This window comes from Apostichopus japonicus, chromosome 23 (genome assembly GCF_037975245.1).
Source record: "Apostichopus japonicus isolate 1M-3 chromosome 23, ASM3797524v1, whole genome shotgun sequence".
In the NCBI taxonomy this organism is placed as follows: domain Eukaryota; kingdom Metazoa; phylum Echinodermata; class Holothuroidea; order Aspidochirotida; family Stichopodidae; genus Apostichopus; species Apostichopus japonicus.
The window spans coordinates 14,464,231-14,476,841 of record NC_092583.1 but is presented as its reverse complement, the minus strand read 5'-3'; the positions used below and the strand labels follow the sequence as shown (position 1 = coordinate 14,476,841).

General features: G+C 37.7%; 1 protein-coding gene across 1 annotated transcript in view; it reads right to left on the bottom strand.

Annotated features, from left to right (window-relative positions):
• Positions 1–483: 483 nt before the first annotated feature.
• Positions 484–12,611, bottom strand: part of LOC139964914 (tyrosine-protein phosphatase non-receptor type 23-like) — a 30,857-nt gene continuing 18,729 nt past the window's right edge. Inside the window, exons 17-22 of the mRNA XM_071966969.1 lie at positions 10,890–11,086; positions 8,972–9,162; positions 7,536–7,640; positions 6,490–6,628; positions 4,782–4,842; positions 484–3,617 (exon numbers count right to left, since the gene is read on the bottom strand). Coding sequence (XP_071823070.1) covers positions 2,875–3,617; positions 4,782–4,842; positions 6,490–6,628; positions 7,536–7,640; positions 8,972–9,162; positions 10,890–11,086 — 1,436 coding nt within the window. The 3' untranslated portion in view covers positions 484–2,874. The remainder of the gene's footprint in view (positions 3,618–4,781; positions 4,843–6,489; positions 6,629–7,535; positions 7,641–8,971; positions 9,163–10,889; positions 11,087–12,611) is intronic.

Here is a 12,611-nt window from a genome sequence, read left to right as displayed (position 1 = left end):
GCAGACACTGAGTCAAATAATCGCTAATCTTTCGTCAGTAAAATTGAGGCCACTGAACAACAGACATGATATGATGAACGGGTAAATGGGAGGGCAAGCTGGGAATAGAGTGCACCAACCCAACTATCACCCCTCCACTGCCCCCCCCCCCTCCACCTCCGCCCATACCTCAACACATCTTACGTATGTGGATGTAGCATCCTCTTCAGATGCACAAATACTGCATGCAAGACCGCTTAACCAACAAGATAAATGTCTTTTCAATTAAGCAAGGGGTGGGGCTGGTGACAGTGGCGGGGGGGGGGTAGGGCAGGATGAGGGGATAGGATTGGAATGGAGGAGAGTGGGAGGGTGAGGATGGGCAGGGAAGGTAAAACCAGTGACAAGTGGCAAAAATGGTACCCGTACGTCTTTATAGTTTAGTGGGTATGGTTAGCAATCAACAAATTTGTAAAACAGAAACATGTAAATCAAACAATCGAATTTGATTATCTTTGGATGCTTATTGAGATCACTGCCCTTACTGGGCTACAAAGCAGATAATACACACTAGCCATACAAAAGTTAAAATGTTTATCCCCGTTTAGATATGATTATATAAACAATATTTCCAATATCCAAAGATAATTGTATGTGTAACTGGATTATTGCACATTAAGTGACCAAATGATTCCTTTATCGACAGAGAAGTACATAACATTGGTATGCCAGCCATCATGCCTTTTTCAACAGCAAAACCAAAGCGGGGTGGCTGCATGGTTCCATCATCTTTCTTTCCTTCAGCTCTGTCCCCCCTCTTCCCCCTCCTACACAACAAAATACGGCTCGACCTATTCCCATTCCCACAACCCTTCTTGAATTGGTTATACTACTGATTCCGCGACATCAACCGACATTTCCTTTAATATGGAGGATGTAATTTTATCCCATGTTATAACTCTGTGTAACTGACTGGGATTCTTTCTTGTTTCATTGTCTTTCCTTCCATAAAGATAAATAGAATACAATCTGTTCCGGTGACCCATATAGGCTATTTATGCAATGTAAAGAAATGACCAAAGCAATCAACAATTGATATACCCATATAGTCTAGTACCCTAATTCCCCCCTCCCCCAACCCCCCAATTTTTTTCTGTTCCCCCTTCTTTTCCATTGCCTATGAATCTAACAGGCTTAACATTACATGGAACCATCTTTGCATCTTACCAACTTAAAAAATCACACTTTAGAGGGCCAATGCTTGAGTGACACTAGTGAGCCATGTTTCAGTGCCACAATAGAGCAGTTTGAGTACCACTAGCTAGCCATGTTTTGAGTTCCACTCATGAACCGTTTTTCAGTACCAACTATATGGGCAATGCTAGATTGCCACTGGCTAGCCATGTTTTGAGTACCACACAAGAGCTGTTAGAGTACCAATAGAGAGCTATATTTGAGTACCACTAGGGAGCCATGTTTGTGTACCACTAGGAAGCCATGTTAGAGTAGAATAGGTGGCCTTTAGTAGTACCACAAGCTAGCCAAGCTTGGGCACCAATAGTAGGTCATGCTTGAGCACCATTAGTGGGTCATGTTTGAGTACCACTAGGAAGCCATGCTTGAGTACCACTAGGGTGCCATTTTTGAGTACCACTAGGGTGCCATGTTTGAGTACCGATAGTGGACCATTCTTAAGAAGGCAAACCTTTATGATCCCTTCATTCACACAGACAGATGAAAGTATAAGACTGTCAAACATTCAGATACAACCTTACATATTTCATTTCTAAAACATAAGACTTGGACAGAGGCAAAGTCAAACTAAGCAATCCTCGAATAGAAGCTGGAACTGCTTTTCTAAAGATCCTTAACTCTAGTGCGCAGCATTGATGAAATACATTTTGAGCAAAAAAACAAAAACATTTCTTTAAATTATTTACATGCTCTGATACAGGTTTCCATATACATATAGCATACCTAACCATAACATCACCAAATCACAACCAAAGTACAGCGTACAAAAAAATAATCATTTTTTTACATGAGATACAGTGATATATAAATTGTGTATTTCATTTCTATGAGACACCAAACATTCCAATGATAGTAACAATGATTCTTGGAGGATTCATCAACATATAAAATTTAAAAAAAACTTTTCCACAACTCAATGTAATGTCTCCGATAACGTTCTTGAATTCAATATCCTCCTTTCAGCCATTTACTTTTATTTTAACAACTAAACTGATCAATATTTTTTTATATTTAAAATCTTTCAAGAATTAAATAATTAAAAAACACATGCTGTTTTACTCATTCTTTAAAAATGCCATTGTTCCTTTCAGAACAGTATTAATATACTCATCCAGTATATGCACATTTTACAAACCCTGAAGACCAACACCCCACCCCCCCTCCCCTGCATAACCACCATCCTTCCCCCCTCATCCCTCAACCCTTGCCCTTGCCCCTGCTTCATGATGAGTTGGCATTTGCGACAGATTGTGTGAATATAGAAAAAAAAATTTCATAACAATGGAGCATATGGCATGTAGGGTATTGAACGAAGAATGAGGAGAAAAAAAAAGGGGGGGGGGGAACAAGCAAGATGACCCTGAACGTTTGTTTTTAGTATCTACGATCAGAAAGTCAAAAACAGAACATAATATACCTGGACATGGCCAAATGAACTTTGACACACAATTAACCCATTATAGATATATACGGTACAACGGTCAGGATACTCTCTTCCACTAGAGGTGTGTCAATTTTACACAATCCACTCAAAGTGAAATGGCTCTGTAAATAACTTCTCAATTGGACCTTTCTGTCAATAACGACAGTATTGTTCACTTCTCTGTTGGGCCTTTCTGTTAATAACGACAGTATTTTTCTTCACTTCTCCGTTGGACCTTTCATCGACCAAAGAGGATCCAGAGAGTTAAACGGATCGCCTAAGCCACCTTCCGGTGCACCCAGATTATTCTTCCTATTGTCAAAATCTTCTTTAGTAAACTTTTTCGTTTTCTGTTTCTCCTCGTCCTTGATTGAAAAGTTTTGCGGGGTCAAATCTTCCAGTATAGAGGGCAGCACACTCTGCGAGACACCGCTACTGTCGACCTCGCTGGCAGCCTGCTGCGCACTCTGCGGGATGGTGTTTGACTCCACGACGTCGGGAGGAACGAATCTCTGCGCATTTACGGAAAAATCGTCCAAATTACTCGCAAGCAGTTCAGTGACAGATGTCGATTTTGGAGCTAATGCCTGGATATCCTGCTCTGAGATCTGTTCTATCTCGTTGGGTTCACTTTCGTGGTTACCCGCTACATTTACAGATACCTCTTCCTGGTTGGGAACAGTGGGGTCAACATTTCCAGGTTCTGGTGTACTAAACACTTCCTCACTGAGAGAGGCAGCTCCTCCTCCTCCTCCGTCTTCTCCTTCTGCAGTGGTACCCTCTTCCTGTCCGGAGGGGTCCACTTTGACCTCTGTCGGTTTCACGCTGAGCTTTGAGATACTGTGTTGTAGACTTTGAACGGAATCGGCTCCCATGATGACGTCAAAGGAATTGAGTCTAGACGGAGCATTCTTAGCAGGCCGTGGGGACATGGTGCCTGCCATTTTAGTGAAAATACCGCCTGAAGGACAAAAAAATCAAAAGTTTAAAGGGAAATTGACAAAAGTGAAAGATATGATGTCTACCTTTTTTCTGTGCACATTCAGAAGCCTACACAGCTGAAATAAGTGTTCTCCCTGCACTATATCACTGACCGTCAATAGATTCAAGAGTGCCAGGGCTGACGGGTAGGACTTCTGGAGTGTTAAGAGGGACGTCAAATTTCACTCTATGTGAAAAGAAATATTTGACTGTCCTGCGTACATGCTCAGACAATAACAGATAGAATAACAGACAGTTTTTCAACTCACTTCCACTGCACATCAAGTCAGCACCCAGCGTTAACATTTTCAAAAACAGACTCAAAACTTATCTATTTTTGACTGCCTTCCCTGAGCAATTAGCGCCACTGAGCATTGGTTTCCTCTGGATAATGGCGCTGTATAAATTTGCATTTATTATTATTATATTAGAAACAACGGTGAGTACAATAAACCGTCAATCTATCTCCCTCTCTCTCTTGTTGAAATAGAAGCTTTTTATAATATTTCATTTATTAAATAAAGTATAAATCCTTTTGCAAGAAGGTTGAACTGTTTCTTCTTTTAGTTTTTCCTGTTGAACTGGGATTGTTTAGGTCTCCTGTTTAAGAATCTGTTTTGCTCATTTCTTCTTCCTAGTTTGTGTGTTTGTTTGTGTCTGTCTGTCTGTTTATTTATTTATTTGTTTATTTATTTATTTATTTCTCAGTAATATTTTTTTTCATCACTCTAACATGATCACCAACCAAATAATCATATCCATATTAAATATGGAGTTATTCTCTCATTGATTGATATTTATCTCAACTTACCAGAACCAAACTTAATAAATCTCCCCCTAATCTAAAAAAAAAAAAAACCATTCCCAAAAGACCCAAAACAAAACAAATTAAACAAAAAGACTTCCTTTCAAAAGGAAGTATACATTGACTTCATAAAAAAAACAGGTTTTACAGACAGGCACATATATGCTTTTGTTTAAAACCTGAGCCCTTGCGTTTGCTAACGAGTCGAGAAAATTTTGATAAATTAGCAACAGCTTGACTTGACAGCATTGATGGATTACAGGTTTGACAAATAATCATTTTCAACAGTTTACAGAAATGCAAGATGAAACAAAGTAAAAGGCAGCAACTGCTACTTACGTTTGGCAAGAACTTGATGTGCATAGCACAGTACAGCTTCATAGCAGAACTTTAGTTGCTCCTGGTTGTAAAAAAAAATACACAAAGAAAAAGTTTTTGTTCATTTCTTGATTTTCATGTTTGTATATAAGATAAAATATAGTACTTGATTGGGGAGGATGGGGAATATTTAGCATGTGATGAGTGGAAGGAAAGAGGGGTACATGCCTATCATACGATGAGAAGTGAAGTACCGGACATGTCTCTTAACCAATGAGAAAGAAGGAACATGTCGAGTATGTGTTAGGAGAGATAGGACATTTCTAGTATGTGTTAAGAGAGATAGGACATTTCTAGTATGTGTTAGGAGAGATAGGACATTTCTAGTATGTGTTAGGAGAGATAGGACATTCCTAGTATGAGTTAGGAGAGATAGGACATTTCTAGTATGTGTTAGGAGGGACAGGACATTTCTAGTATGTGTTAGGAGGGACAGGACATTTCTAGTATGTGTTAGGAGAGATAGGACATTTCTAGTATGTGTTAGGATACATAGGACATTTCTAGTATGTGGTGGTGAAGAGGAAACACATCCAGCATGTGATGAGGACGATGGGAAATGTCGGTACATGATTGGTTCAGGGAGTGACGTGTTCATGATATCATGTGTGAAGAAGGGGACATGTCCAGTATGTAAGAGAGGTAGAGAGGACATGTCTAGGAGGTGATGGGTAGAGGTGGGGACAGGTTTAGTAGAGGAGGGAATCTATATTCATTCTGCAGGGATGTAAGTGCAGCCCCCAAAAAAAACCGGAAAAAATATTCGGAGACCCCAGGTGAATGCCGTCCTAACACATCCTACTCCTAGCTCTGACTACTTACACACTATCGTTATGTTAGGCTAGCTCAGAAGTATTAGCGCTAACACATCTCACCCCTAGTTCTTACTACTTACACACTATCGTTATGTTAGGCTAGCTCAAAGTTACGAATACGTCGCAACGAACTACGGAATAAAAAACAGTCTCACATTCGAATGCGATCACAAATATCGACTTTCATATGCGTATCCCGTAGATTTCCGCCGCTCACAAATATCACAAGCGTTAATTCCAAAACTTATGTCGAGCACCAGCAGTTACGAAGATATTAATTAGCAGTCCAATCAACATGAATAGGCAAGGTTTTTCAACGACAGAAATGAGCTATAGCGATTTGAAGTTCGCACGTACGCAACGATATTCACATGGCACAATGTTGTACAGTGCCATGCGATGATGCGAAACTGGAAATGGTATTTTGAGTGATCGATGAGTGAAAATTGAAGTTAGCTTGCTACAACGGGCCAGGCATTTTTGCCGCGTTTTGTCTTTGATATTCGAACAATTTTGTGGAACTTTATTGGAATTTAAAAAAAAAACGGATTTCCGTAAAAATACGGAAGACTTATTGGAATTAAAAAAAAAAACGGATTTCCGTAAAAATCCGGAAGACTTACATCCCTGATTCTGCCCATTGACACTGATATGAACATTGAAATATTCACCACCAGTATTGTGGGGGAGGGGAGGGGAAGGGGAGGGGGGGATAGATACATGCCCAGGGTGGATGAGAGAGTAAGAATGATGATCAGGCAAGGAATGGTACTGTGGGGCAAATAGGTTAATAGTGTAAGGGGGAAGAAGTTGAACATCATAAGCGAAAGGAACAAGGAGGTAGCATGTCTCACCTTTTCAGACACCATCCATTTCCTTTGTGTTCGTAGATTTTTCACCACTTTCGGTATATCTGTAATGCCTCTACCACTATTGATGTCCTGTACTGCTGAATACACCGTACAGAATGTACCTGTACGGCCAATCCCACCACTGGAAGAGAAGAAGCATGGGATATTATGGAAGACAATTTATACAGCAACATGGATGAAAATGTGAGTCAGAGGTCAGAAGGGAGGGAGAAGGGGGAGGGTTGGTTTGTGTCCTTGCAGCAACAGGTAAAACTTGGAAATATTTCAATTCCTGTCTTATACAAACTACTCCATCATAGACAACCATATGAACACACTCCAATATGCATCACAGTAGGCAAATGTAGTCATAATAGCCTACATGGTATTTCCTACACTGCACCACCATGGGTAAAGTGAGTCATCATAAACTACATGTATGATATTATCTGCAGTGCACCACCATGGGTAAAGTGAGTCATCATAACTACATGGTATTTTCCTACACTGCACCACCATGGGTAAAGTGAGTCATCATAAACTACATGTATGATATTATCTGCACAACCATGGGTAAAGTTAGTCCTAATAAATACATGGTATTTCCTACACTGCACCACCATGGGTAATGTGAGCCATCATAAACTACATGTATGATATTATCTGCAGTGCACCACCATGGGTAAAGTGAGTCACACTAACTACATGGTATTTTCCTACACTGCACCACCATGGGTAAAGTGAGTCATACTAACTACATGGTATTTCCTGTACACCACTGGTAGTTGTACAGATAAAGTGGGTCAACTTTCAGTAAATTGTTTAGTACCTGCAGTGGACCACTTTAGATAAAGTGGGTCATCAATTTGTACATGGTAGATTACCTGCAGTGGCCCGCTATGGATAAAGTGGGTCAACTTTCAGTAAATGGTTTAGTACCTGCAGTGGACCACTATAGATAAAGTGGGTCATCAATTTGTACATGGTAGATTACCTGCAGTGGCCCGCTATAGATAAAGTGGGTCAACGTTCAGTAAATGGTTTATTACCTGCAGTGGACCACTATAGGTAGAGTGAGTTGCTTCTGTTGAAGGTGATAATTCTGGACTTGACTGACAAACTGTAGAAGGTCTGAGGCTTTCTCAGGTATACCACTGCAACAGATTGGAAGATATCATCACAATAATAAAATCAGCAAAATTTAGGTTATGTGGTCATGTTAACACTATAAATCTCAAACTACACAAAATACTGGTAGTTTACCTCAAAATCAAAATGCACTTTCTTTGAAAGAACTTATGACGTGCTATCAAGTAAACTGTCGTCTGATGTGGCTAATGACTTTAATATCTGCTCTTTTTTAAATTAATTTATAAGATTTTCTAGTGACAAACAATGTATAACTCTTATTGAAGAGGAAAGTATTTCACTCTGCAAGTTGAAACCCCAACTCAATTTCTTATCAGATTTGGTTGCTTGAATGTAACTTAATTTTAACTAGTTTAACCTTCAACTACTCCGGAAAGTTGGATCAAAGTAGGGGGAGGGGGGGGGTCTGTGATGTCATCTGGGCAAATCCTCTTTGGAAGCTTTACTTAGGATATTATAATTTATTATTTGCTTTGTCTTTGAAACCTGATATATTTGGAATATTTGTGAGTCTGTCAATGTTCTCTGTACTGAGAACTTTGACCTAAATCTTTTTGGTAGAAATATTCTTTTCCTCTTCGAATAAAAGATTTTAAAAATATTATTAAAAAGGTCAAAGATATTTTCAGCCAAAGTGACTGAGAGATACCATCCATTCTGATGTTGCCTGATGCATTAACAAAATATCACAACAAAATTGAAAAATTCATATCTTTGCAATACAAAATGTTATGAGGATGGGGTTTTTTGCCAAAAGATTCAGAAAATTTTAGCAACTTTGCTTAATCATTCAACTTCAGCCATCAGAAACCCCTTTCCAGCCTGAATACTTGCATCCAACTATTAATTTTTATTTTCTTTTGTTGTCTGTAAATTTGCACTTAAGCTTTGTTAATATCTGACCAATCACAAACTTATCTTTTCTGATGAAGTTATTGTTTCATGAAAAAACTTCATAAAATGAATTCTACTTTTAAAATCTTACTAATTGTGTAAGATAAAGGGGTTTCATTTATATTTCAGAAATTGTGACTGTTAAAAAAAAAAAAATGTAGACAAAACCAGTCCAATGTGCTCAAATGTGAGTAATTTTTATGTCACGTCTCAACAATTTCAAAACTTAAAATATGTGACCAATCATTTGCATGACTGCCAACCTTGGTAAACTTCTTAGTCTCCTTTACTATTGCTTAATATTCACATCTGGAGTTTAGTGAGCTTAAATATAAACAAACACACACACAGAAAGACAAACAGGTGCACAAAGATACAGACATGACAAACTGCAGCTTATTTCATTAGGAAAGCAACAGATTAATCACCAAAAAAATCTTACAATTCTGGCCAAGCTGTGAACTGCATATGAAGAACAGTTCGGACTTGCTTGGTCGGTACGTGTCTTAACTGCAGAAACCTCTCAATGTGAAACTCTGTATTTTTAGAGCTTCGAAGGGTCACAGAGAACGCCCCGTGACGTTGAGATTGTCCCCTCTCTGAAGGCCAGTACTGGTGAAACTCACTGGTACCCTAAAGAATGGTTAAAAAACGAAAAAAAAAACAAAGTAACACTAGTCACAGTAAATACTAAATGGAACTTGGAGACGTGCTGACGAATAACTGAGACGAACATAGACGAAATATTATGTACAAAGGAAACTAGTGACGAATATAAAAAAACATTGAAGATTAGCAAAAAATGAATGAGCCTTTGAACACAAATCAGGAACATAATTAAAAATCATGGAAAAACTATAATAACAATAATTGCACAAATTTCTACAAAATGGTATAAATATGCCTATGTCCTGCAAGTTTAGTAGAATCTCCCAACGATAAACATCCACTTTTTTAAAGCTTCTTGATAGTTTGAGCAAATTAAGCTAATTTAGAATTACTTGTAATCTGCTTCAATAGAGTTTATTTATTATTCGAACGAAAATTTACTGAATGGTTGTCCTCTCTTTATTTCTTCTTTGATACACTTTCATAAAGGACTTGTGAATAAAATAAAATTACCAGCTTTTTCATCACCAAAAATAGAATTGAAGGAAACACAAAACCCGATCATCATTATTCATCTATGTGATAGAGGTAACTAGGAAGAATCTTTTCCACTTGGAAGATATCATACAGTACATTTACTGTACTTTCCTACACCAGGCTGAAGGCTTGATCAAGTCTAAATATGACATCATCGAGCCACATCTGCTTTAAATTCTTAAGGTTTTTATTTTCTTTCTTTAGTAAAATATTTATTTTCTGGTATGAAGATGGGATTTGCAATTTATGCTGAATCTTGAATATTCAAGTTTCTTGAACAAGACTTAATGATGGCATTGATTTCAGTATATTTAACACTTTTAACATTCTACCTTGAAAATAGATTAAAAAATGACAAAAGTAGAGAAAGCTATTGGGTTTAGGTCCTAGCGGTACTATGATATCACAGATTTACAACAACAAAAATGCTAGTTCCTACTCATTCTGACCATTGGATTACACACTGAAGCCAATACCTGCTACACTAAAGTTGACAATCTCTTTTTTTTCTTCATATTTTCATTTTTTTTGTCATCGTCATCTTTAACGAGGGCACAACTCTATGCATGTATTCCCCAAATACGACATATAAACTGGGATATCTCCCAAATGGAGCAAGAATTTTTCGAAACTGATCGGCACAAAGATCTATGTCAAATAAGCTAATGATGGTTGGGTTTATGTCCCTCGCTGTGTGAGGATGTTGTTCTTCTTCACAAAGATCTTTTTTTAAATTTTTTTATTTATTATTTAGGGCCTTGTTCTTGGGCCTTGTTCTTGTTCTTTAGGGTCTTGTTCAGGGCCAAGGCCATCTCACACGACTTTACAACCCTGGTCATTGGTAACTTGACACACCTACACACCAAAGTGTGCGCAATTCAATCAATCTCTCCTGGGGCACCACAGTGCACCACAACCACGTGTCCCCCATGGGACTCTCCATAGGGTGCAGCCACAAACCGGCGCACGCAACTATATTTACAAGTTACCTCGCAAGTCCCCATTTATACACCTGGGTGAAGAGAGGCAATGGAGATAAAGCGCCTTGCCCAAGGACACAACGCAATGATCTCTTCAGGGCTCGAACCTGTAATCCTTAGATCACAAGTCCACTGCCTAAACCACTTGACCACAACGACCACAATGCCATCTCTATCACAGGAGCCAAATATATGATGCTGGATTCGTGTCTCCGGTAAGAATGTATGACGTACCTTTGACTTGGACGAGACGAGCATAACCAACAGGAAAACTTGCTGTTCATATATCATTTGCCAGAATGTCTCCATTGTTGTAGGAATCGGCGCCTGGGTAGCGATGAAGGTGGGCGTAGAGGGCGACAGATCTCTAATGTAACTGGAATTGATGAAGTCGTCTTTTGACGTCTTAAGCATGACTCTGTTGTGATCGTCTGTGGAAGAGAAATAATGTAAGATTTTTGACCAATATGCTTATGAAAAGAAAACTGGGTCAAAAAGAACATGAAAAAAAAAATGGATGCGATACTGAACCTTTAAAGGAATATTCTGGTTGCTAAACTTGATTTCTTTACATAATTGTTGAACATTTTCTGCAACTTTCTTAGATCAAACCCTAATAGCATTATGTATGGCTAAGATATATGAATTTTTTAATATTTTTTTTATTTGGTGATATCTTGTGAATGCATCTGGCAACAGTTGAGAATGATGTAATCGTTGCAATTCCACTGAGAAAATACATAAATTGCTTGTCTTCATCATAATTAAACAATTTATTCACAGAGCAAAAAAAAATAAAGTTGCAATTTGATGAAATTGTGTTAATATATGGGTTGAAATATTGATTACTAAGCAATCACTGTATTTCTTGTTTCAAGGATAAATCACCATCAAAGGCTTCCATTGGAAAGTAATGCACATAACAAAAAAGTTAACTTGGTTAACTTTCATAATTTAATGACAAATGTTTATCAAAAGCCCATGATCTATTTTTATGACCTAAATGTCAAAACTGCATTTTTCATATGTCTTCTACTTTAATTACTCACCTCTCTCGATAAAATAATTTGCAAGTTTTTTTGTTTTTTTTTTAATCGAAAGCTCTTGAACCTCATTTACAGTGAGGATACTATCTGAACCACTGTTGCCAGGTGCATTCATGCTATTTCATTAAATTTGTAGCATTTTGATTGGATTTTTACTTCTTCATAGCAGTAAAAACCTTAACAGAGTTGTTAAACTCTGCCATGAGACCATCCCTTTAAAGCCAGTGCAAAGTATTGTGCAATACAGCAGACCCAAAAGGTACAATCACTTAGTTTACATAACTAGGATGGATATCTACAGTTTGATGATTTATTTCTCTCCTAAAAAAACCGTTTCATTCTCCTTTTCTTAATCAATTCATCCAGAAACACCTGTTTATAATCTGTCATCATTTTTATAACTAATTTATTTATTCGGTGAAAACTCTCGCAGCAACCTGTCACCGCCAGCAGCACTTAGAGAACCCTACTTCACTCAACAAAATTAATAAATCCTTAACCAGATATTCATATTTCTCAACTTGTAATGATCCAGCCGGTGAATGACAAGCTTTATGACATTATTTAAAAGAGAAGAATTCAGCATTTTGTTAATATATTCATCATAAAAATGGAAAATACTTTTGAATCTGACTTCAAAAATGTGTTGTCTATCTTTGCACTTGTTTAGTAATTTGACCATTTTTTTTTATTCTATGTTATTCTGAATAAACTGTACCCTGTCAAAATTTGCATTTATTGACTAATATTCAACCAGTGTCCAGGTTTCTACAAACAATAACACTATAGTACTATCACATATATTATCATTATCACATATATACACATCTAGTATTGGGGTGAAGGACTTATCATACCACTACACAACACATGGAATAATTTAGTGTTCAAATTTTGTCTCTTATAAAAT